General features: G+C 46.4%; 1 protein-coding gene across 2 annotated transcripts; it reads right to left on the bottom strand.

Annotated features, from left to right (window-relative positions):
• Positions 1–1,943: 1,943 nt before the first annotated feature.
• Slc20a1 (solute carrier family 20 member 1) lies at positions 1,944–15,804 on the bottom strand. Of its 2 annotated transcripts, XM_059261400.1 has the most exons (11): positions 15,587–15,792; positions 14,481–15,096; positions 14,168–14,308; positions 13,889–13,974; positions 9,739–9,835; positions 7,434–7,553; positions 5,988–6,254; positions 5,322–5,880; positions 4,626–4,811; positions 3,869–3,953; positions 1,944–2,876 (listed from the first exon to the last, which is right to left on the bottom strand). In XM_059261400.1, the coding sequence occupies exons 2-11, from the start codon at positions 14,824–14,826 to the stop codon at positions 2,715–2,717; spliced, it is 2,049 nt and encodes a 682-aa protein (XP_059117383.1). In that variant the 5' UTR covers positions 14,827–15,096; positions 15,587–15,792; the 3' UTR covers positions 1,944–2,714. The 2 variants fall into 2 exon arrangements, with proteins under 2 accessions (XP_059117383.1, XP_059117385.1); XM_059261402.1 differs by lacking the exons at positions 1,944–2,876; positions 3,869–3,953; positions 4,626–4,811; positions 5,322–5,880; positions 5,988–6,254 and having other exon boundaries at positions 7,453–9,648; positions 15,587–15,804.
• Positions 15,805–25,821: the final 10,017 nt, after the last annotated feature.

The raw sequence follows: 25,821 nt of genomic DNA, 5'->3' as shown, positions 1-25,821 counted from the left end.
ATCATGAGTAGCTGGTATTTTCTAAATGTGATTCGCAGACTCAAGAGCCAACATTGAAGTTTGCACTTTACACAATGACTCACACATCAAGGTGACTGACGCGTGAACCAGGTTGTTGACCAGTATTTACTAAACCACGGCAACTGAAATCCACAATCAGCCAAACAAAACAAAGGCTGCCTATGCTGAAGAGGGAGGTTAGACTATGTGGGGACGCCTCTCCTCACTGAGCCCGGAACTCTGAGCAGTCAGACTTTCACCCGAGTTTTCCTTTGGGATCCCCAAGTAAGCAGCCCAACTAGAATCCCCCTACATCTGGTTTCTTTGACCTCAGTAGAGCTGTAGAATGTTCAGGGTAATATCTCTGGCCAGTAGCATCTACTGTAACCATCAAAACTGTCAACAATATTTTCACATGTGGAGACAGGAAGAAAAATCACCCCAGTTGAGAACCACTAGAGCTGACAACCAGCTATCTCCTAACACAACTGGCTAAAAGAGAAAAGGGGTAACTAGTAAAGTCAGCAGTGAACACCAAAACAGACAACCTGGAAGAAGCTTCCTCAGGAAAGGCAAATGGCAGCAATGGACCTGTCTTTTATTAAAAATCTTACTGCTGACTCTAATATACACATGACCTTAATTGTTTAATAGGCCAGGGTTCTTACTAGCATGTGTCCCTGCCTATAGTAGCTATTAATAGACAAGAAAATACAAACTCCCATCACCTCCCACCTCCAGGGGCTCTCCCTCCTATTTGGTCCGAGTACATTCTTCTAAGCTAGAAGGAAAGCATTGGGGAGGCCGCTGTGCTCTATGTGATCACAACATGGAAAGACTTGGGCTTTCATGCCATAGAACAATCAAGTATAAATGCCAGGCCCGGCTCTCAGCATGTTCTTCTAACCCTCGTTTTCAGATTTAACTCTCGGGCCCATCTTTTCCCATCACACTCCATCATACTGCCAGCCCCAGAGCCTCCAGCTAACATCCATTCTCTGCCAAAACTCACCAAGCACTGAAGCATTCCAAACTAAGAGTAAGGCCTGCCACAATGTTCACAAGGGCTAAATATCAACAGTTCAGTGCCTGATGGTGAGTGGGAACATTTACTGAGAAGTCTCCAGGGAGACTGACAAGCTAGAATGGCAGATAGCCTACCCAGTGGACTAGCCTCTTGGGCATAGCCTTCTCCTGGCAGTCATGGATTTTATTAAAATACTCTATAAAACTAAATGTCAGGCCAGGCGGTGGTGGTGCACGCCTGTAATCCCAGCACTCGGGAGGCCGAGGCAGGTGGATCTCTGTGAGTTCGAGGCCAGCCTGGTCTACAGAGCTAGTCCAGAACAGGCTCCAAAGCTACAGAGAAACCTTGTCTCAAAAAACCGAAAAAAAAAAACAAAAAAAAAAAACAAAAAAACTAAATGCCAAAGCATTGTCCAGTAATTCTCAGGATAGAAGCCATCAACGTAGTTCACAAAGAAATATATTTTTCACTAATTGTTCTGATAACGAGTAAAAGCCAGCACAGCAAGATTGAAGAACCCCAAGCTTTTTTTTTCTTTGCAGTGCCAAAGATTGAACCTGGGGCCTGTGTGTGGCAGGCAAGTACTCTACCTGAGCTCTATCTTCAGCCCTACAAGCAAGAATTCTTAGATGAAGCTGAACCCCACACAAACCTCATTTCAGCTTCTCTGTGACTGCAAAGCTGGAAATAATCTAAGTCAACTATGTGCATACCTGAGAAGATCTGCTGCACAACTGCCACACAACAAATTACTACGTGGAGCAACATCATTCAGGGGATCACAGAAAACCAAGTTCGAGGACCTTGAACTTGGATAGCACCCTGATTTGGGAAAGTGCACACATCCTAAGAATGTCAAAATGCTGAATGATCGGGACTCTGAGGACTCAACAGAAACAAAAACCACGAGAACAAATTTTCTAAAAACTGTAGGTTTTTTATTCAGTTAAGAGGTAGACAGATGAACATGGAAGGCTGTCCCATTGAATTTGCCCAAAGTTCATATTCCACTTCATTCACCCATCCCATAATGCCAAAAATCTCAAAAGGAATAACCACAACTGCCAGGAGGCTTTGTCTTCATACTTCTTAGCAACATGTCCATGAGCTGTTTGCAAAGAAGTTAAACTTTTCTTTTCACTGTGCCAAAGATTCTTGGCCCTCTAAGAAGTTCCCACATATGTCAACAGAACCTGCTACAACTGACGGGGGGCAAGTGCCGTGACTATTTCTATGAGAGACTACGAGGGAAGCTTCAGTTACATGTTTGTTAAATCCCTGTGCATGTTGGGAAAGAAGCTGGTGAGGCCAACAAAGCAGAGTACACGCCATCAAATGGCTCTGCCTGGCTGTTTAAAAAGAACCCACATAAGTTATCTTACAGACAACATTAAAATATAATGGAATTGATGCCGGATACAAAAAGTAGAGAAATATGTACAGGAATTCATAGCCCAGAAGAAAAGGGACCTTAGGATGAACCAATGGAAATCTGGCTATTTTACATAGCTAATTTTGAGACAAGTTGTATTTAGCACAAAAGCAATTATAGTGTAAATTACACTTCCCTCCCATGGCTCCCAAACTTGAAAACCCTTGTCTGTCTTCAGCAATACTGTGAGCATTCTTCCAGGAACAGGAATGTGTATGGTGGTCCCAGATGCTGACAAAAACTTTCATCCCAGCTTCACACTTTCGGGATGATGTACTTGAATATTGCCATAATAGCAGCACTGATAACCCCAGAAATGGGGACTGTGACAAACCAGGCCATAAAAATGTTGCGAAACAGTCGCCAGTCGACAGCCTTCTTGGATCGGAGCCAGCCAACAGACACAACAGAGCCCACCTAGGAAAGAAACAGACATTATAATCAGCAAAAAGACACCTGGGACATGAAACCCAGGCAAGTGATGAATCCAGCTCCATGGATGCAGCTTCTGTCTGAAGAAAGAAAGACAGGGTCTTGCTGTCATCCAGACAGGATTGAACTTGTGGATCCTACTTCAGTAGCCCCAAAGGTGAAATTACAGGCCTGTAACACAAGCTAAAAGCTAACTTCTAACAAGTTACAATTATCCATGGCAAGATGAAGGCAGTATAAATATTCAACCATTAAATCTGTGCTAAATGTCCTAAAATATGACAAGACTCCTTTTCTCTGCCTTTTGTAAGTTAAATTTCTGATTTCCTAACAACTTGTTCTAGAGAGTGGCTGGGATGTGACCCAACAAACACCCTAGCACAGAGACTGACATGGTAGGCCCCAGGCTGGACCAGCTTCAGCTCTTTTATGGAAGCCAGTTCCTTCTTCATATAATTACGTTATAGTCATCAAGAAATTTCTTGAAAATTCAATTAGTTTCTTGGCACTACAGGCCCGAGAGGCCCTGGATATACGCTTTCACCAAAAGACTGCCCTTTACAGTAAGCAAACTTGTTAAACCAGTGTATTTACTACCACAAGAGATAGGAGCCCACCCAGACCCACACTAGCTGACTAGTTTATTGGCACACACTGTGTTCTTCCATGGGGAAGCCAGTCAGCAGTGTGGGTGTATGCTAATAAACTAGTAAAAATGAAGCTAAACACACAAACTGCAATGAAGAGGGACAAAAGGTCCATAGCTAGAAATCACAGCTAGCTCCGCCCGAGAGAACTTAAATGATCGCAAACAAACAGTAGAATGTCAGCTTTTATCCACGTGGTCATGTCTAAGCTTGTCAACTTTTAAGACTCCAACTGCACAAAACTTTCTAAATCAAATAGAAGAAGTAAAGCCACACATAGGTCATGGGCTAGGACAATTTGAGGGGTCCATTCCATTCCATTCCACTTACTTTACAGTGTGTTGTACTGATGGGAAGGCCAATGTTCGACGCGATGACCACAGTGAGGGCAGATGCCAGTTCAATACTGAAACCACTGTTGACAAAAAAAGATGCTTGTCAACATTTCAGGGTTTTCTGAAAAGCCATCACTACCCCAAGTAACCTAATCTAATCTTGCTTTGCTCTACGTAGCGACAAAACCTGACATTTTCATCCCCTCTAACCCCTGAAACCTACTTAAATAGGGCCAAGCCTCTGACATTTGAGGATTAAGTATTTCTGGCATTTCATTATTTAAAAAGCTGGGACATGCCAGGCATGGTGGCACATGCCTTTTAATCCTAACACTCAGAAGGCAGAAGATGAATTTCTGAGTTCGAGGTCAGCTTGGTCTACATAGTAAATTCCAAACCAGCCAAGAATACAGAGAGAGACCCTGTCTCAAAAGGAAACAACAACAAAATAAAGACTTTTATTCTGAAGAAAGTGTAAGGTTTTAGCTCCAGAATCAAAGCCATATATATCTAATTATTTACACCAGTACATCTTTCTCAGAAAACTCAATTACGTGATCACTAGAGCTGAGCAGATTGATAAAAAAATGTTTACAAATCAGACAGTAAGTGCAGAGAAAACATTCAGATCAACTATGAGAAGAACAGCAACTGCAACACACTCCTTCAGCAGAGACCCATATACAACCCTCCACAGCATGCGTCTCTCGAGAAGCTTGAGCTCTACTCTAAGGCACGCTTCCCCTGCTCACCTGGAGGGTGTGATTGGTGTCAGGTCTTTCCCCATGGTCTGGATAACTCTTCTTCCCCAGACCCACAGCCCTATGCAGATACCAACACCACCATACAGCAGAAGCCAGATCGGTGTTGCCATTTTCGTAGATACATCTTCCGTTTCATAAACAAGATACAAAGCAACCAGAGGACCGATGGCATTGCTGGAAGACAAGAGAGCAGAGGTGACTTGTGGGCAGACCCAATCTGTTAACCGACGGACTGAACTGTCCAGGCCCAGCTTCTCAGCTCATTTAGTAAGCCACCCTACAGCAACCCAACACACAACAGAAGCAAATGAAGGCTGCTGTGACTGAAGGGTGTGTCCAACTGGTGGCCCCTTTTCTCCTCAGAATCCTGTGAAGTTTACAGGCCACAGACACAAGGCTTGATAACCTTAAGTCCATTCCCCAGGGCAAACAGTGATCTTAAGTTTTTCATCATTGATGTCACAATTTACTACTCAGTTCCTATCTAGAAAGACATTTATCTTAAACAGAAATAAAGCTAAAACATTCTTATAACCTTCTAAATGAACTTCCTTTTTGCTTTATTATCTACCACCACCTCATCCTGTCTGGATTAGTCAGTGTCCCCCAGGAGGTAGAACACTGCACATAGGAGGGTAAGTAGACTGTTTAGAGTCAGCAACACCCAGAGTCATGTGGACTGACCTGACATCATTGCCACCGTGGGCAAATGACCCAAAGCAGGCTGTAAGGATCTGCAGAAACTGGAAGAGGAGGGAGACTTCAGGCTTATCCTGGTCATACCACTCTTCAAGAGAGCCACTACTTCCTTTTCTGTCACCCAGACCCATCTCAGCCTTGACGTTCATGTCCATCTCAGATTCCGAGTGAAGGTCAGACACAGCATTGCAGTAACTGGTGTAACTGTCCATTCGAATCCGCTTCTTGGTATCTGCGTTAGGCCATGTCAGCGTCTCCATTTCTTCCCCCTTCTGCTCCCCTTCTTTGGCACGGAATGAATCCAGGGGCATGCCACATATTGCCATGGTGTAGGAAGTGTAGCTGTTGTTGCGCCTCAAGGGCTTGTCCCCAGAGTCTCCCATGCAGTCTCCCACCTTGGCCAGATGTAATTTATGGAGCAGCTCTTTGTACAAGCCAGAATCCTTGTGCACGGTGTGATACTGATAGTGACCACTGGAGTTGATCTGGTTGCTGACAGTTTGACTGAACTGAACAAGATTCCCATTAGGCAACTGCACTGCACCTAGCCAAGACCAAAAAGGTAACATTCAATGCAAAGTGTATCAGTCCAGAATCGCAGCCTCTCCACAACCGCGGGGACATCGGGGAAACCCTGGCAAGTCAACTCACCATTGATGGTACCATCTATGCTGGTCTCCTCCTTCAAGTCCATGGGAAGCCGCTCTCGCTCTGGAGCTTCCTCCAGGTCCCCAAGTTTAAATGATACTGTTCTCTCTTCCACCACAGCCCGGAGAGGCCCAGTGGTACATGATACCTCAGACACAGGATTCCCGTTCTCAACATCCCCAAGAGACATCTTTGTTTCTTCATGGTCTTCTTTCAAGTTGTTCTTCTTTTCCATTAAGGGACTTTCGGAGGGACTAGACTTTATTTCTCCTAGAAAATAAAGGGAATTTTTGGTTTGACTATACTACTTTGTTCCATATCCTTTTCTATCCACCCCCAAAACCCATCTCAAAATAAAAGGTGTAAACTCTAGTTAAAAATTCAAGCTAACATTCCTGTCCTCTTTATTATGTCAGGAACTCATCTTTCCCTTGGGAGCATGCCAGCCACACACCACACCCTCTCCTGGGGAGAAAAGGAGGAGGATAAACTGCTGTAAATGGCCAGATAGTAAATATTTTAGGGTTCTGGTCCATTTCTTGGCTTTTATTTTTATTATTTACAAGTGTAAATCTCTTCTTAGCTCTCAGTCATGAAAGGGAGCTCAAGGAAACTGATTAAAGAGCTAGACTGCCCCTAAGGAATCTAACTCTTAGGCCACAAGTACAGACAACTAAGCTGTAGGTAACAGTCATGCCTAAACATTTCCACAGCCGGTAGCCAGGCAGTATTTCTGCCTATCAGGCCAGTGCTCACTGCGTTCACCTACTGGCTCAGTCCTCTCACACAAGGAGAGCATTAAAGTAAGATTTGTCTCTCCTCCCAGACTGAGACAAAAATGAGGTCAGAGTCCTGAAAGCCTCATTCCCACTGTGCATGTGGCACAGCCGACTAGCACAGAGCTCTGGGCAGATCCTCAGTTCAGCCGCAATGACGCAGCATTCTTTCAGCGCTACTGCAGTCTATGCATCCCTGTACTAACATTCCACACACTGAAAGGACAGAACAGGATTCTTCTAAGTTATCTTAGTCACTAAGGAAACAAAGACTAGGACCAACCAAAATTTACTCAGTATTTCATGACACTACAAAAACTTTCTGCAATGACTGAAGAGATTACTTATACCTGCAACTGTTCACTTCTACATGTGTTATAGCTCTAGCACAAGAACTATGTGCAAGGCTGTGTGTCTGCACTATGAAGTATATATGTGTACACGCACTGAAACACATATCTAAGCTGAGTATACAGAGGCAGCTGAGGCAAATGCTTTCTCTATCAAAATTACTGTGTACCTACCCTTAGTCACATACTCTTAATGGCTAGGTCTCAGGCCTCTTGGAGTCCATTTAAAACCCTATGCTGTCAGTCTGTCCAAACAGTGTACTCTTATAGATGAGGGAGGGAGGGAGGAGGAGGGGAGAACACCACTCAACTGTATTACTTACGTTCGATTTTTCTCTTCATCCTGGGACATACAAAGAACCAGACGAAAAGGGCACAGAAAACTGCACATCCCACCGAGATGAGGATGGTACCCCACAGAGGAAGTTTGTCAAAGCCCAGCACTACGAGATAAAATGGTGCATCTTGAAAACCCCAGGGCAACAGCCCCCTGTAACAACGTGTAAACCTTCCTGAGGGGAAGGAGGGCTTCCCCAAGCTAGCCCATCACCCTTGAAGCTGTCGTCATTCTGGAGTTTCATGAGGCTAGTGGCTATACAGACCATGGAGAAAACCCAATGACCATCTTATCCCACAGCAACCAGCCCCACTGAATCACTGCTGGACTTAGGTACTAAGTTTCTTCATGTTCTTGGCCCGGCAGATGTAAGAATCACTCCATTGACGATCTGAAGCTATAAAATCAACCAAAGCATCCCTTTCTCCACCCAGCTCCTCATTCTAACTGTCACATATTATCCTTACACATGATTAATTTTAACATTAAAAAGAGAAGGTGTTTCAGTAAGTGTCATGCTGACACAACTGTGGAAAGTTGCCACATTCACTGTACCAGGCAGCCTTCAGGGAAATTGATAGTCTCTGCAAAACTACCATCAAGCTAACAGAAAACAGGGCTGTAAACTATAGCAAGACAGGTGTTTAAACAGTGGTCTTTCACAAAGGAAAGGTGTAGTGGTAGTTCACTAACAAGCCATTGAGGGACTTGCTCTTGTTCCCTTGGCTCAAGGCTCTCGGGATCAGCAGCGTTGGTCAGTACCAGCTTACCACTACATGCAGGCTACTGGGGCTGCTGCCTGCACTAAAGTCAAGACCACTTCACGTTCCTGAAACCCAGGGCACCACTGTCTGCCTGGCAGTCACCTGCGCTTGTCTCACTTGATTGTGCTTACTGCATGTTAAGTCACTTAGAAAATGAAACATTATTGTTCCATCAAAACCTTTTAGGTCAGAGTTGTAGCTTCAGCCTAGCTTCATAAGGCCCTAGATTCAATCCCCAGCACTGAAAGAGACAAAAAACACAAGAACTAGCCTTTAAGAACTGGACATAAACTGAAGTTCTGTGGTGACTACTGGTCTCTTCATTTTAAGTTCTGCTTTCAACTGTGACCATGCAGTTAGCCACCAAAGTAAAATACACATGAGCTTTAGTCAGTCTCTATCACAATTTAAATCTGTCCACATGCCAAGTCAAAAGAAATGGAAGAACTGGTTTTCCTTATAAAGGACAGAACAAGAGCAGCAAAGTTCTTGCATCAAGGCTAGTCCTGTCCGAAAGCCTGTCTCTTTACTGACATTTCAAGAATAAAAATGTTAGAAGTACTCTGCTAGCTGTTTCTGTTCTCCTCAGTGACTTACTACATAATTTCAGTGGCAATAATAAACAGATCACAATCCAGTAGTCAGAAGTGGAACCAACTTAGAGGTCACAAGCATTAAAATCCTTTAAGAATTGAAGATGTGAGCATCTATTACATAAGGACAAATCCCTTTGCTACCTTTCTATTTACACACACGGACATGGACATGGGCGTGCTCTGGGCAGCACACAATTTTTCTCACGGATTAGTCAGAAGAGTAATTGCAGTAACTGTCTAGGTTCTTATGTAGCCAGCATGCCAAATGATCCTAGATGCCAGAACTATACTGCTCTGCCTCACAAGGTCAAAGCTATCAATCTCTCAGTTGTCATAAGTGAATTCTTGCCTTCCCTGAGTCCCACTATGTAAGCAGTCAACATCAGAACCTTTCTATCCTCTCAAATGCTTCCTCTTAGCTGCAGAAATTCTTCTTCCACGTATAATTAGACCAGGTGTTAGACACTCAACTCTTCGCATTCAAGTAAATTCAGGGGTGCAAACTGAGAACTTAGAAACTGAAATTGCTCCAACTGGGAGAGAAAAATGATACCCAACAACCAGTCCTAAATGACCAGTTATTGAAGCAGAGATTAACTAATGACTCTTCAGTAGTTGAGGCCGGTATCAATTCCAGCATTTTTAGCATAGATATGAGAAAGGGAAGGGAGAAGGTCATATTATCAGTGGATCCTGTGAAGACTAAAGAGGAAAGGTCTGTAGTGATTTAGAATCTGAGCAGGTCTCTTTGGTTGAAAACTATCTAGGTTAACTCAGCATACACTAGCCTGCAGCCTTCTGAAATGGGCGCAGGCCAGCCACCTTCTAGGAGATTTCAGCCCTGTAAAGCAAAAAGGGGTAAATTGGGCATTTAATGCAAGTTTTGTAAATAACCTTAAATTCACATTTAAATATCTTGATTTGTACTTACACGGTGCTCCAGTATACATAATGGAAAAGAGGTTTATTCCAATTGTGCAGGCATAAAAAACTGGTAAAGCACGTAAGCCATTAGGAACTGGATCTGCCTGTAAAACATTAAGATCAGTATCTTAAAAGTTGTAAATGTAGACCCATTTCCAGAGCACCCTGTGCCAAGGCAGGCTTTGGAATCCAGGTGCTAACAGCAACCTCCCACTTTAATTTCTACAAAGCCAAGTAAGTTTTGTCCTGCATTTGCTCCCTAAGAAAGCTAATGCCACTTTCTATCCATAGGTGACTTTTTCTCTCTATTCTTACTAATAAGGATGTGACTGATACCCCAAATAACCAGTTCTTCTGAGTTATCCAAAGTCCATCTGTAAACATGAACATAGGCCCAGGATGTACTGTACTGAAGAGATAAACAAACAGACCAAATTAAAACTCATTTCCCAATGTTCTGCCTCCAAAAATAAAAATAAATGTGCAGACTATACACAACTATCATATATATATATATATGATAAATGTGACATAAGGCTTTATCAAAGTGCAAAGTTAAATCAACTGTGAACATAGTCATCCACTCAGTCAAGTGACTGTCAAGAACTGTTTAGGGCCCTGAAGTAGAGGGACCAGACCAAATACCCATTTTCATAGAACTGAGTGTCATATTTTACTATACAGTAACATACTGACAAATACTTCAAAGGAAAAAAACAGGCAAGAGGATGCTGATGGGGGTGGGGCATTTTAATTGAAGTCTGGGAGTGAGGAGCTGACATAGGAATGTCTCAGTGTGGAAAAATGCAAGCTACCTGTCCACTAGTGGGTGAGGTGGGCAAAGATATGAGCAAGTGCAAAGACCCCAAGGCAAAACTGTGAGATATTTAAGAATCACCAAAGGCCAATGTGACTGAAAATGAAAACAGTTTCCTTTACAATACATATGTATTACTGATAATTCCACAGAAAAACTTCCAAGCCAAACACTTAAAAGAATGAGAACGTAAGTCCATCAGGAAAGCCAAACCTTCAGCACAAAAGTTTAATGCTACCCTTGTCACAATTCCATGATAATCTTAAGGATGAGACAGAGGTGAAGACCCAAATAGTATTCCAGAGTTTCTGACAATCATTATGACTTTAGGGAGGGAGAGAGGCAGTGTAAAAATCATTGAAGTTAAAAAGCACAAAGCCCCTCATAAAGGATGGCTTTTCAAATCAGTCTAGACCCTCACTGAAAAACACTTAATTTTAAGCTTTATCCATTGTTTAGGAGGACACTAACAGCGAGACACCAGATCAGAAACAACCTACAGAACCTATGACTCACCACTGAATAACTAAATAGTTGCAGGCCACACCTAAAGGCAGACAAGAGCCTGAGGAAGATAAGCAAACCCAGGGTTTCAAGAAAATTCTATAGACATTAGGTAGGAACTCTTACCAAATTTTCAAAGGCTATTTAGCAATTGACTCATTAGGTAACAAGCAGCCTATATATGTATTTTTTTCCCTTGGGGCCAAATTAAATATTCCCCCAAGTAAGTAGCATCGTGGGTGGGGCCACGGTAGACAAGGTGCTATACACCTGTAACACCAGCACTGGACTCGTTGAGCAGAAGTCCGTCCGTCCCTCCCCCACCCCCAGTTCAAGGTCAACCTGTGCTACAGAGACTTAGTGGCAAAATATCGATAAATTTAAAATAAAGACTGAATAGCTTGGGATAGGGTAGGGAATGACTAGTCTTAATACACTATGAAATACAGGCTAACTGGTTAAAAAAAAAAAAAACTTTGTAAGAGTCAAGGAAAACAGCAAAATAAGGAAGGCTTCTCCCTTCTAGCCTCCTCCCAGTTTTTCCTATGAGGTAACTAGGCTGGTGATTTTTATAAAATGGTTTTCTCATCATGTGACTTATCTTTTACATATAGTGATAAAGATAAAAACCAGCTATGTACTAGGCCATTCAGTCAAGTCAAGAGACTTCCAGGAACTATTTTGAGTCCAATATAGGAAGGAATGAGACCAAGAAGTTAAAGCTTGGAAATTATGTGAATATACATAACTAAATTATATATATGGAGGGAGACAAGAGAGGGGGTCCCTCATCTGTTACTGAGGGATTGTGAACAAGTGAGAGACAGAGAAGGGGGCAGAGCCTCAAAGTCAGCACTGTATTAAATTAAACATCATCCATCATTCTTCACCATGCCCATCACACACTCTTATATTAAACATTCTGGTAAGCTGAGAGTAGGGACACACACCGGTAACCCAAGAACTTGGGAAGTGAATGCAGGAGGACCAGAAGTTCAAGGCCAGTCTGGGCTACATGAGACCATAAAAAAGAATAATCAGTTACACAGCCAACTTGAACTCCCAGTAACACAGTGAGAGTAAAGACATTTGGCACACACCCTCAATAAGAGGTTCTGGACATTGAGAAAGCCCTCTTTGCACCTGTTCTCCATTCTGGGAATGACCACCAATCAGTTTTCTGAGATCATATAAGAGGAGGATCTCCAGAATCAGAAGGATCTATTTCCTAATTATCAAAGGGGCCAGCATAAACCTTTATAAAACAGGATCCAAATAGCATCCTATTAATTATTCTGGTTTTCTGATATGTCGAGAGATACATGGCTCTAACAGGAACACTAAAACTACTGAGTACTGGTGGGAATCAAATTACCATATACTACAGTTAGGGAATGGGTGGAGTGCTAATTACACCTGCTTGCTGGATGAAAGAATACCAAATCTAGAGGTTGAGCATCAGTGAACTGTTTACTCAGTCATGCTGTGCCAATCTAGAGATATTTCCTTCTTTCATTTACTAATACTTTTAATTAATTAATCAGAGTTTTTCCTCTCTCTCCCTTCCCTTCAGGAATGTACAGGCCCTCCATGTATATCAGCCAGCCACGGCACATCAAGTTCCAGCAAGACTAGGCATCTCTCTCCTATTTAGGCTGGATGAGGCAACCCAGGAAGAAATGGTTCCAAAAGCAGGCAATATAGTCAGACAGCCCCTGCTCCCCACTATTAGAAGCTCCACAAGACCACCAAGCTGCACAACTGTAACACATGCGCAGAGGGCCCAGGTCAGTTGTCAGCTAGAGATATTTCTAATGCTCAACATGTTAAACATGTTCTGCTAGACATATGAGTATATCCAAAGTATATACACATTCAGAGTATAGTGAATCGGGAGTCAGGGAAGGACTTCTATTGAGAAAGACATAAATCATTCCCCAGAGACTCAGAACTAGATCAAGAAGTAGGGAGTCTAAACACACTCCTTCGGTTGGGATAAGGTTCCTACTTCCCCTCACTCAGATTTCTACAGTTTAGGGGAATTTTAAAAGGACATAACAAAGGACTCTTAAGAGCCATTCACCCTAGAAAATAGGACAACTCTGTCTCCTGAGAAAAATTCATTTATTCTTTCTGTAATTCAGTCCAGTGCCAACATAATCCCTTGTTGTCTACATTTATTGTGGAACCAGGATCAGACTCCACGATAAAAGAAATGCCACTAGGTCTCTCAAAAGGATTTTCAAGTAGTCAGGAAATTCAATGGCTACCTGAACTTTTTAAGCCAAAAAAAAAAAAAAAAAAAGCAAAACAAACAAAAACACCAACCACCTAAGGACCTATCTCACCCGCTCTTTCCACCTGAGAAAGCAGAGTCCCTACAAGTAGGGCCTCATGTGTAGCTTGTGTGTAGTTAATGGTCAGCATGGGAGAGACTATTGAAGTAGCAGTTCACAAAGCCACAGGAGGATACTGTAACATGTTGAATTCAATGGCTACAATTCCAATTGTCCTGAATGTAACGGTGGTTTAGATAAGGTAGCAACCTGCACATGGCTAGACAAAGCCACCTTCAACAAATGTCCTTATTTCTCACTCCCAGTCTCTCTTATTTCTTGGCAGCCCATAGAACCACCCAGTTCTTCCTTCCTGAATGCCCTCTGGGGCATTAAAAACTTTTACTTCTTTCAGAGAACGCCACAACATACAGGAGAACAAAGAACTTTTTTAACTTTCCAAAGTCACATACTTACATACCAGTAACCCCTGAAAGAATACCAGTGAGTTTGAACAAGACTGAATGTGACTCATGAAAGGTCGTAAGTAGAAAGGTTACCTTACGGAGGATGAATGCACGAACAAGGAAGAATAAAATTCCAGACATAATACCAGAGAGCAGTGGAGAGACGAACCAAGACATCACTGGAATAGAACACAAAGTAAAGTGTCAAGTCATGAAACTAAGGAAACGTGTTCCTGAGATGTTAGCTACTCCATTTCTGATACTCTTATTAAATTTGGCCCCCTACTCTACACCATGCACTCACTCCCCATACACCATATTACAGAAACACGTGACAAAAACAAACCTAAACCATTCAGAATTTAAACGTACCAATTTTTATCAGTTCGGACCACTTGACGCCCCTCTGCCCCTTCGCCACGAGGGAGAAGCCAATGGTTGCACCGACAATACAATGGGTCCCAGAAATGGGGAGCTTCAAAAACGAAGCCACTAGTTGCCACACAGCAGAACCTGAAACAAAAATCAATCAAATTTCGTTGGGTAAATGGCAAAACTCCGTTATGTAAGCAGAGCATTCTCATGAAAATAAGTGGAGAAGGTTCAGGACAAAAACGGAATCACCCCAAGACACAAATCGGTTCTGGCACTGGAAAGAGCAGAAGGTATAATAACAAGAACTTACCAAACATAGCACTGACAGAGCCAGCCATGAGCAGGCCTTGAGTTGAGTTGTACATCTCCACATCAATCAAGCCCTTCCGGATGGTTTCACTCACTTTGGCCCCCAGCAAGGCGGAGCCCACAGTTTCGAAGATGCTAGCGAGGATGCAGGCTTGCTTCAGAGTCACCACACCTGAGCCCACAGCTGTACCAAACGAATTTGCTACATCATTGGCTCCCACGGAGAATGCCAAGACAAATGCAATGATGAAGCCCAGGATGAGCATCCATAGTTTGTCATCCACCGATGGAGCAGCAGCAGTAACAGCAGCTAGAGTACTAGTAATCGGTGCCACAGTAGATGCCATTTTCTAGTGTAGTGGTTCTTTTAATTAATAAGAGAATTACTGAGCGGCTTTCAAGATGTGTAAACGGAATGAGGTATCGAAATGCTATAATAAATAGTATATATTATATAAAATTAAATACTGTAAACTACGGCACGGAAACCGGGCTGGGGGGAGTTACTGCTATACGCTGCGTATGGGCGTCTGTTGTCTGGGGTTTCTTTGGCTCTGGAGGGCTAAAAGCACGGAGCAGAATTCCATGGCGGATTAAAGAAAGGACGCAAGTTCATCCTGGGGGGACGAAGTGGGAGAAAATCACAATAGCGGCGCATCCCTGCGGAAGGAGGCAGCCCAGAACTCCGCAGTGCCCTCCGCCCGCTACTTCTGTCCTCTGTCCCCGAAAGGATGTGCGAGGTGGGGCACACGGCGGGCGGGCGATCGCTGTGCTGCCCCCCTCCCTGCGCCCGCCCGCCCGCCCGCCCGCCCGCGCGCGCGCCCCGCCCCACGCGTCCAGTTCTGTCTCCGGCCGCCCGCCCGCCCGCCCGCCCGCGCGCGCCCTCCGTGGAAGACCGGAAAAAGGCCATTCCCGCGCGCGCGCCTGCCGGGGACCGCCGAAAAGGCCCGCGGAAGGGTGCGGCGTGGGGGAGGCAGGCGGGCAGCAGCGCCGCGGGACCGGCGTAGCTCGCACTCCGCCCGCCCGCCCGCCCGCCCGCTTCCCTCGCCCCGGGCCCCGCTCCAGAGAAGAAAGAACCTTTGCAAGGGGGGCCGCGCCGCCACTCACCAAAGGAAACTGAAGGCCGAGCGGAGACCAGGAGAACGGGGCTGAGGCAGGCTGGAGCCGCGGACGCACAGTCCGGGGCGGCAGCAGCGGGGACGACCCGAAAGGGGGCTCGACACCCACTCGGGAACAGCCGCGGGCGCCTCAGAGGCTGAGAGAAGAAATCGCGCAGCGCGCGCCGGCGGCCATCACTCTGGCGAGCACGCCGCCGGGCCCCTATTTATAGCCCGCTCCGCACCCCCACGTGACCTGCAGGGACTCGCGCCGCGCCCGAAGCCCCGCCCCTGACGTGACGCAGCCCCAGGCTGGTCGGGCGCGCCCGGCCGGGTGAGCTGAGCCGCGGCTCTGATTGGTCCGGACGCCCCCTAGGCCCCGCCCCCGAGGGGGAGCTGGTCCACGTGGGCCTGGCGGGCCCCCTCCCTGCAGCCGCGCCCCGGTTATCCTGTCTGTGCCGGCTACGCCGGGTGGCTGCGGGCGGGGGCTGTGGGGGAGTCTCGCCCAGGCCCGCAGGGTCGCCACACTGGGACCCAGAGGCCGCAGCCAAGGTCGTTCCGAGTTCCTCCCACGCGGGCCGGGGTCAGCTGTGTGGCGCCGCTGAAGAGCGCGTGTGCTGGGGACTTGCCCTTGGCCGGACCCGATCGGTTCCTTGCCCTCACGTGGCCGCCTCACTCCCGCAGTCACGCACTTGGGTGAAAACGGGAAGATCCGCGAGTCACGAGGACAGGCTTGCGTTCCCAGTTGTGGCACTGCGCTGAGGGAGAGCCATGGGTCATTAGTGACTCGGCGGCGGACCTGCGGTGTCAGAGCCCCGGCTGTGGCGCAGCGGGCGGGGAGGATGTTGCGTCGGATTCGAATTCTGACTCTCTGGTTGCTGCAGTGTGTCACCTTGAACAAACCCTGGGTCTCTCAGACCAAGTGCTCAAGAACGTGAAATACTAGCAGTATGAGAGGAGACCCGTGGACGGGTTAGGATTGTGTAAAGCACAGCAGAGATGCATTTCCTGTCTGCTCATCGGGGCTTGTGGCGACAGGCAGTGCTCATTCAGGTATTCTGGTTACAAGTTCTTACCCAGTGAGAATCGTATGAGCTAAGATATAAGCATGTGACTGGAACTCAATAGATCTTCGGGAAATGTTCATTTCCTCGTTATTTTTTCCTGAGTGTGCCTGTTGTAGAGTGTAGGAAAAGGTAGGAAATGTTGGAAAATGTGCCTGTTTTAAAATGTAGGAGAGGATGTCCTTTTCGCGTCCTGGAAGTTTTCCCATCCTTTTGAAATAAAGATTACTTCCTGGTCCCCTACGTGGTATAAGGTGTAGTTTTGCCATGAGGTTAGGTATGCGCATTTGGCTTTTCATTTTATTGCCTGAGAGATTTAAGTTATGAGAGTTATAGTGATAGTTAAGTAGTCCAGCCAGAAATACCTGGTTTAGAATGCCCTAAAACTCCCTGCAGTTTTACCATCTCCAAAGGTAGGGCGCTGAATAGCAGAAAAAAAGGTGTTGTAAATTAAAACGTCATCTGAGTGTCCTCTGACCTATCTGCTAGAGTCGGAATCGTATAGTTTATACAGGTCTATTGACCCCAAGGTCATGGCTGGAAAACAAAGTTCGTGTTCCAGGACACTGACCCCAGAGTGTAATTCTGGCATCTTCAAATGCAGCACTCTCTGCCCTTACTTCATTCCAAGGTTATAAAACATTGAATAAAGGACTGGTCTGTTAAAGGCTGTTAGTGTTCTGCCAATTAAAACAATTTTTAAAGTAATTATTTGTGAGGAAATTGCTCATGACTTTCCCCACTGTTTTTGATGCGTTTTGCTTCAGTCTGCTTTTGCCTCTTGAAATTGAGACAACCAAGGCGAGGCAGCCATGGTGAATAAGGTGCCCTAGGGGACAAGAGCAGAATCCTCAGGCAGAGTTGTAAGATGTGGAGGAGTGTCTGTGGTTCCAATAGAGGATGCAGTATTCTGACACGTGGCCTTATGTGGGTTGCTAGCACTGTATTTTCAAGCAGAGACAAATTTCTCTGTCTCTGGAGAGAAGTTAATGTTTTGAAATAGGAAAAAAAAAGGGGGTGGGAATCATAAAATGGTTGGGTTTTTTTGAGGGGGGGTTGTTTTTTTTGTGTTAGTTTGAGTTTTTTGTTTTGGTTTGGTTTTTTGGGTTTTTTGTTATTGTTTTTTGAGACAAGGTCTCATTGTGTTGCTCTGGCTCTCCTGGAACTCACTGTGTAGACCAGTCTGGCCTTGAACTCACAGAGATTCCCCTGCCTCTACCTCCTGAGTGCTGGGATCAAAGGCATGCACCATCACACCTGGCTATTAGTTTTAATATTCAGTTTGATAAGACCTAGAAGAACCTGGGAAGAGAGTCTTGGTGAAGGGTTGTCTAGATCAGGTTGGCCTGTGGGCATGTCCATAGAGGACTGTCTTAACTGATGTGGAAAACCAAAGCCACACCATACCAAAAAGGAAGTTGGGGGAAGGGATTTATTTGGCTTACACTTTCACATCACTGTTCAACACTGAAGGAAGTCAGGGCAGGAACTCAAACAGGACAGGAACTTGGAGGCAGGAGCTGATGCAGAGGCCATGGAGGGGTGCTGCTTTCTGGCTTGCTCCTCATGGCTTGCTCAGCCTGCTTTCATGGCACCGCCCACAATGGGCTGGGACCTCCCCCATCAATCACCAATTGAGGGAATGTCCTACAGACTTGTCTACAGCCTAATCTTATGGAGGCATTTTCTAAACTGGGGTTCCCTCCTCTCAGATAACTCTAGCCTGGGTCAAGTTGACATAAAATTAGCCAGCATATCTGGTTTGGGTCCCTGGACTATACAGGAGTGGAGAAGGGGCTGGAGAGATGGCTCAGACGTTAAGAGCACTTGTTTTCCCAGAGGGTCCCAGCTTGATTCCCACCATCCACACAGGGGCCCACAATTGTCCCTAACTCCAGTTCCGGGGGATCTGACACCCTCTTGTGACCTCTGCAGGCCCTAGGCATGCATGTGGTACACACCCATAACATTCAGGCAAACCCTCATACACATCAAATAAAAGGAGATGTTAAGTGGAGAAAGCTTGAGCACTAAGCACGCACACGTTCACGTGGCGGTGATGTGACTGGTTGTCCCAAGCTCCATCGCCTTGACATTCCCCGCAGTGATGGTTGTAACCTGGCATTATAAGCTAAAAGAAACCCTGGCTTCCTGTCAGAGTGTTTTCTTACAGCATGAGTGAAACTACAAGAGCAGATGAGGAACCCTAGCCACTACACAGATAGCATTGGTTCCAGCATCCTCTCAATGCTGAGGAGAGTAGTTAGAAGGGAGGCCATGGTACACACCTGCTCTTGGGTCTTAGGAAGCCTATTAGTAAGTAGTTCAACACAGTCTGAAGCCAGACTGCTTGCTCTGCAGTCCACTAGTCTCATGACCCAGGGCAAATACATCCTTTACCTGGTTGCCTCAGCTTTAAAGAGAATAAAGGGTCCCTACTTCACAGGGAGGAGGAGATGATCAGACTGTGTAAGGCTACTCTAAAGGGCAGCTAGCATACCTAAACACCCTTTCTCTTTAGTCAACAACTAGCTGTGATCAGAGTCCCCCACCACCTTCTTTTCTCCAGCCCTCAGGGCCAAGTTCTCCCAAACTTCTTGCTGCAGAAGAGAGGTCAAGCACGTCAGCTGCTGCCAGAGGAGTAGGGCAGCAATGTGATACATGGTATGGGAGCATCCAGGCCTGAACTCCAATGCCTCAGAGGGTGGTTGTTTTTTAATATTTATTTTATTTCGAAATATGTATATGTGGGTGGGTATGTGCATTTGAATGCAGGAGCCTAGAGGCATAAAATACCCCTAGACCTGAAGTTACAGGCAGTTGTGAGCTGCCCATTTGTAGGTGCTAGGAATCAGATTCAGGTCATTTACAAGAATGGTATGAACTCTTAACCACTGAACTATCTCTCCAGCCCCTAATAATATTTTTGTTTTATTTATTTATTTATGCATTTACTTACTTGCTGTTGTGGCATAATCTTTTTGTACATTGTAAAGATGTCTTTGCCAAGGTGCCTTCTGATTGGTTTAATAAAGAGCTGAATGGTCAATGGCTAGGCAAGAAGAGGTTAGGTGGGACTTCTGGGAAGAGAGAGGGGGGGGAGAGAGAGAGGAGAGAGAAAGAGAAAGAGGAAAAGAGGAGATGAATCTAGGTATCTAGGTGCAGGAGAGACACCAAAGGACACAGGAGATGCAAGATGGACGAAAGGTTAAAAAAAAAAAAACACAAAGCAAAACATAGATTAATATAAATGGTTTAATTTAAGTTATAAGAGCTAGTTATACAAGCCTAAGCTATAGGCCGAGCTTTCATAATTAATAAGTCTCCGTGTTGTTTTTTGTGAGCTGGCGGCCCAAAGAAAAATCCATCCACAGTTTGCAGGGGGGGGGAGGGATGGAACCCAGGACTTGCGTGCTAGGCAAACACTCTACTGCTAAAGCCAATCTCAGCATCCTTGCCCACAGGATCCTTAATAAGTCAGTCACTGCCGCTAAGCCATGAGTCTCAGACCCCTCAGAGATCAGAAAAAAAAACAGCCTGCCTGGTACTGCAGAACACAAAACAAAGCTCTGTGGGACAGGCCTCCCCTGGCCTTCAGAATCCCAGATGAAAGGAGGAGACAATACCACATGTGGACATTGTGAGCTCAGAGAGACTTACAGTCCAGGAAATTCATCTGCAGTCACCATTTAGTATTCATGAGTGTACATCCTGGAAAAAGTCTGTTGTAGAGAGGAAACTCAAGCAGACATGGGAACATTCCCCGTGCAGCCAGACCAGGAACAAGGCAGTTGCAGAGGCCACCCATAGGACTTGAAGGGAACAGAGGAAGAGAACATCCCTGGAAGAGAAGGTACCCCTTAAGGGAGACCCTCCTCCTCCACAGTCACTTCCCTGTCCCCAGGTAGAGGAGAGAATTATAAAATCTGCAGTGTGACCACATGCTTCCTCTGTGCCAGGCACATTCCCATGTAAAACACTGTGAGTATTTTCATGTTATTTTACAAAGGAACTGAGGCACAGAGCATGAAGCCAGTTCAATCCGGTGAAAGCCCTAGCAAACTCCAAGCACATTCCCCACCTCCGTGGAATGCTGGGAAGCCCAAAGGCAAGACAGGCAGTTTGGGGTGTTAACTCTTACTTGCACTGGACACATTTTTTCCCCTCTTGCATTTCCGACCTGTATTTAAAGCCTTCTCAAGCCCTATTGGAATAGAAAGGGGCACTCCTAGACCTGTCTCCAAGATTGGCCCCAGTTTCCCTGGAGTAAGAAGACAGGAATCTAGCACACATGCTCGCTCTAGAATGAAGGTGTGCCTTGACCTTGGAGTTGCTGAAAACCCTGTTCTCTTAAAGTCTTCCCGGAAAAGAGAACCTGTCTTGCAAGGCAAAACCCTCCTATGGGGCTGGGGTGATGGCTCAGTGGATAAGAGAACTTGCAGTGCACACGTAAGGACCTGAGTTTGAATCCCCAAAACCCATGAAAAAGCCAGGCATGACCACATTTATCTGTAACTCTAGCACTGGGAGAACAGGGAACAGAGAGAGGGATCCCTAGAACTCCCTGGCCAGCCAAACCAACCTAAACAGTAAGTTTCCAATTAAATGAGAGACCCTTCTCAAGGCAGTAAGGTGGAGAGTAATAGAGGAAGACAGCTGATGTACACACACACACACACACACACACACACACACACACACACACACGGTGGGGCGGGAGGGGGGAAGAACCAGCAATCATCACTTGGGATGCAGAGACAGGAAAATCATGAGTTCTAGACCAGCCTGGGCTACAGCAAGACCCTGTCTCTAAAACCAAATAGCATCAGGAAAAGTAAAAAAAATAAAATAAAAAGGAGTCCAATCCCCATCACTTCCCCATCTGCTTTGGATACTGCTGACCTCTCTGTCTCCAGACAATTTCACATCTTCCTTCTCCCTGTCTCACAGACCAGGCAACCAGTATCCATGACTGTCCACACTAGCTTCAGGGGAACCTGGAACCTGAAGTAGAGGGAGAGTACTTTCAAAGACCCAGCCACCCAAGCTCCGATGTGAAGAGCATGGTTGAGGTGGGTCTCAGGCCAGCATCCCAAAGCACGAACAGCTGCACTTCGTTGTGCCAAGGAAACTAGTGGTCCGTTTTACTGTCAAGACCGGAGGTGGCCTACCCACTCCGGACTTTCGGTGCCTCCTTCCTGACTGCTCATCATGTGGTTGCTTCCCTCTGGCTTGTATTCACACATATGGGTGTGATGTGGCAGAGGACCCAGACAGTGGGGAAAGGAGCACTCTAACATCCTGAAATGGTCCAGATGTCCTGGCTCTCCTCTGAGCCAGCCTCAGGACCACACAGCATTCTCAGATGCTTCTTTAGAAGGACTTACGTCAGAAGTCTCCGAGGAGACCCATCCTGAGACTCCCCCTTTTCTCCAGTGCTGTTCTCTCAGCTCTTCAACCAAGGTGAAAGGACTGCTGGAACCCACCCGTGTAATGGAGATCCCTCTCATTGTCCCCACACCCAGGACATGTGGGTTTAGCCTGAGAAAGTGAGGGGGTGGCAAGACATGAATCATCCACACAGTCATCTCCAGGAGGAGAGAGGCAGCTTTGGGCTCAGCATGGCTTCCCCTAGCTCTCCAATCATTCACCAAATAGCCTGCTGTGGATCTCACAGCACAGTCACAAGGTTGACCAACCTGTGTCCTCACAAAACACAAACTCCTTCCTCACCTTTAAACAACAGCAGAGCTGGTAAAGTCAACATTCTACACTTCTTCACACCCTGCCCTGCTCGACCTGCCGCTTCTAGGCCTGGCCCACACTCTCTGTCTACTAGTAGACCCTGATTTATCATTCACTCAGCAAACATTTCCAGAACATGAAAGATTATACCAGGCTGCTTGTCCCCCAGGCCACCCCACCACTGCAAGGAACCCCTCCGAGCATCCCCTCCAAGTCAAATCTGGATCATTGATTCCTTTGATTCCTTCACCAAAAGAGGGCTGTCTAATAACAGCCCCACAGGCCTCAGTGAGTAGGAAAATAATACCGGTCTTGGGGCTGGGTGAGGGGAATTTTATCATAGCTTTACTAGTCTCTAATGTTAAGTGTTTGGGGGCCCAAGTGGTGCTCCAGGCAGGGGATAATGGTGCTCACATGTAATTCCAGTACTCAGGAAGTAAAGCAGGAGAGTTAGAAGCAGGAGGTCAGTCTGGGCTCCTTGGCTAGTTCAATACCATGCTGAGCTACATAGCAACACTATGTAGCAAAAACTCCAAGGGCTAGGGTGTCCCTCCATGATAGGGCACTTACCTAGCATGGTAGAAAGCCCTGGGTTAGTTAGGTCCTTCACAGAGGGAAAGAGCAAAAGAAAGAGAGGAAAAGAAGGGAGAGAATGGGAATAGATTTCAGCTGTTGCGGGAAACTCAGATCATGAGCAAAACTTTACTTCCTCATTTTCATTGGAGAAATCTATTTCCAGTGATGGAGGCTAAAGGGCTTGTCCTCTGCCTGGCTCCTCAAAGTATGGTCGTGGATCTCCAGCAAGGGAACTTGCCAAGTCCCCACCCCAGATGTCTAGAACTAGACTGCATTTGTGGGGAGAGAGCAATCCTAGGGCCTTGTGCGTGTTGAGAGTGTACTCAGCCACTGTGCAGCAGCCCGAGAGTGTACTCAGCCACTGTGCAGCAGCCCGAGAGTGTACTCAGCCACTGTGCAGCAGCCCGAGAGTGTACTCAGCCACTGTGCAGCAGCCCGAGAGTGTACTCAGCCACTGTGCAGCAGCCCGAGAGTGTACTCAGCCACTGTGCAGCAGCCCGAGAGTGTACTCAGCCACTGTGCAGCAGCCCGAGAGTGTACTCAGCCACTGTGCAGCAGCCCTCGCTCCCGTAACACCCAACAAGCTCCCGGTGTGATTCGGATGCATGTAGCAGTTTGGGAAACAATTACAAAAATAATGATTCTTGTTAACTGGCAAGATTAGAAACAATGTGTTTACCTATTCTTTTTTAGTCAGAGGCTGAAAACCACCACTTTTTCTGTAGTAAGTCCTATTTTCCTGAGTTTCTACCATCCTACTCCCACATAGGTGTTGAGGTCAGACCGTCTGCAGTGAGAGGCTCTGCCTCTTATGTTCCCCCACCCCACCCCACCCCGTGACTTTGGGCAAATGGCTTCACCTCTCAGTGTCACTGTATCTGGCATCTGGAAAGCGCTCATTTGCATACCGGTTGGATTTGAGTGTCTGGGATTTTAGTTTGCTTGTCTTTGAGATGAAGTCCCCTGCATCTTAGGTTGGCTTCAGACTCATTCTATAGCCAAGGATGATCTTGAACTCTACAGCCTTTTGCCTCCATCTGCTCAGTAGTAATCTTACAGTGTATGTCACCCTACCTGGTTTATGAGGGGCTGGGAACGAAACCGAGCCTCATGGATTCTAGGAAGCACTCTACTAAAGTTACATCCCCTGGCTCCATCTGTTTGTTTTTGAAACATAGTCTTGTTAGTAGACCAGGGTGGCCTTGAACTTGTGACCCTCCTTCCTCTGCCTCCTGGGTTGTAGGCCACATGAATGTTTTCATTATTTATATGATAATGTACCAACTTAGACACCAACCCAACACACACACAAGGAAACATCCCGGTCAAGGCTGAGGGGTGTTTTCAAATCTCTTTCAGAATCGCATGTGGCCACCCACATCTCCCTTTCTCTGTCTAACTCTCTATTTAACAGAGAAGTCTCCACAGTTCTATTGAAATCTTTTCATCCTCAGCCAAGCAGCTTTTCTTCTGCCTTCCCGAACTCCAGCCTGTCACTTCTGAACAAGACTGCGCCTCTCCCCATTTTCCACGAGCCCTGCTTCTGTAGACTGAGGTTTCTTTCTTCCTCCCTCCACCTCTTCCCAGCCTGTCTGCTCCCCGACAGCCTCCCACAGCCCAGCAGATGAGCTCCTCCTTCCTCCAGCCATGTGGGGTGCATGCTTGCTTATCCAGTGAGGTCATCCTCGCTTTCACCTCCTTTGCTTGTTGACATCCCCACTCCCACAGAGCTGGCCGTTGGCATGGCGGTTGTTATGGGGTCATCGTGGGTAACCAAACTCTGAAGAGACACAGTTTTGCTGCCAACGACTCCAAGTCTGTAGTTAACAACTCCGAAAGGCTGGCTCAAGGCTCTGGCTGCTAATAAACAGCTCATGATTAAGCCAGCCCTTGCCCTCACCTCCCGGGGGTTACCACTTTCACTTCCTATCGCTCTTGCGCATCTAACCCGGGGGCCACTCAGAGCACTTCACTGATGTTTACAACCCTCTGCACATTTGGCCGGCGGCTCTAATTGGGCCCTGGGATGAGGGGCAGGGGAGGAATAGGTGCAGAAGGAGAGAGGAGTCGTGTCTGGTGCTCAAGATCCCAACCTTGAGCTAAGAACACCCTCACAGCTCTTGGTCCATCCAGCTGCCTGACATCTCCCTCTGCCTCCAGGAGTGAAGACTGGGGGCCTTAGGGACTTTCCACCAGCAGAAGCTAGCAGATTTGACACAAGGCTGAGGAATGAGGGAACTGCAGGTTGTTGTGAAATCCAAGATTAGCATTTCCACCTACCCCAGGGTGTGTGTGTGTGTGTTGGGGGGAAGGGGAGTCACTTAACTCCTCTCATCCTTATTGTCTTCTTTGTCCCCAGCAGGTACATGATCCAGGACTTCTCTCACTGTCCTCTGTTTCACCTCTAAACACCTCTAAGTTGCCTGTGCAACTCCTTTCTACCTCAGGTTCCCTGAGATAGTGGTCTCAACCCACTGCCTTCCGGCCTCTCCACCTGCTGAGACCCATGTGACCTTCTACCTCCAAACACTCTAGCCTTTCTTAAGGTTTCCTAGGTAGCCTATCATTGAAATGCTGATGGGGCTCCCTGGATAGGCTTGTGTGTGTGTGTGTGTGTGTGTGTGTGTGTGTGTGTGTGTGTGTGTGTGTGTGTGTTGTTGTTGTTGTTGTTAGCCAGCTGAGCCCCAGCGAGGCTCACCTCTCTGCCTTCCAGCACTGGGATCAGAAGTGCACACTAGCATACTCCCCTTTTTACCCCAGTGCTGGGGATTAAACTCAGGTCCTCACACTTGTAAGGTGAGCATGTATCCACCGAGCTATCCCTCCAGCCCAAGCAGGTTCCTTTTTAACATGGTCTCCG

Source organism: Peromyscus eremicus, chromosome 4, assembly GCF_949786415.1.
Source record: "Peromyscus eremicus chromosome 4, PerEre_H2_v1, whole genome shotgun sequence".
Taxonomy (NCBI): Eukaryota; Metazoa; Chordata; class Mammalia; order Rodentia; family Cricetidae; genus Peromyscus; species Peromyscus eremicus.
The sequence above is the reverse complement of the archived record's forward strand: the minus strand, read 5'-3'. Positions and strand labels throughout refer to the sequence as shown.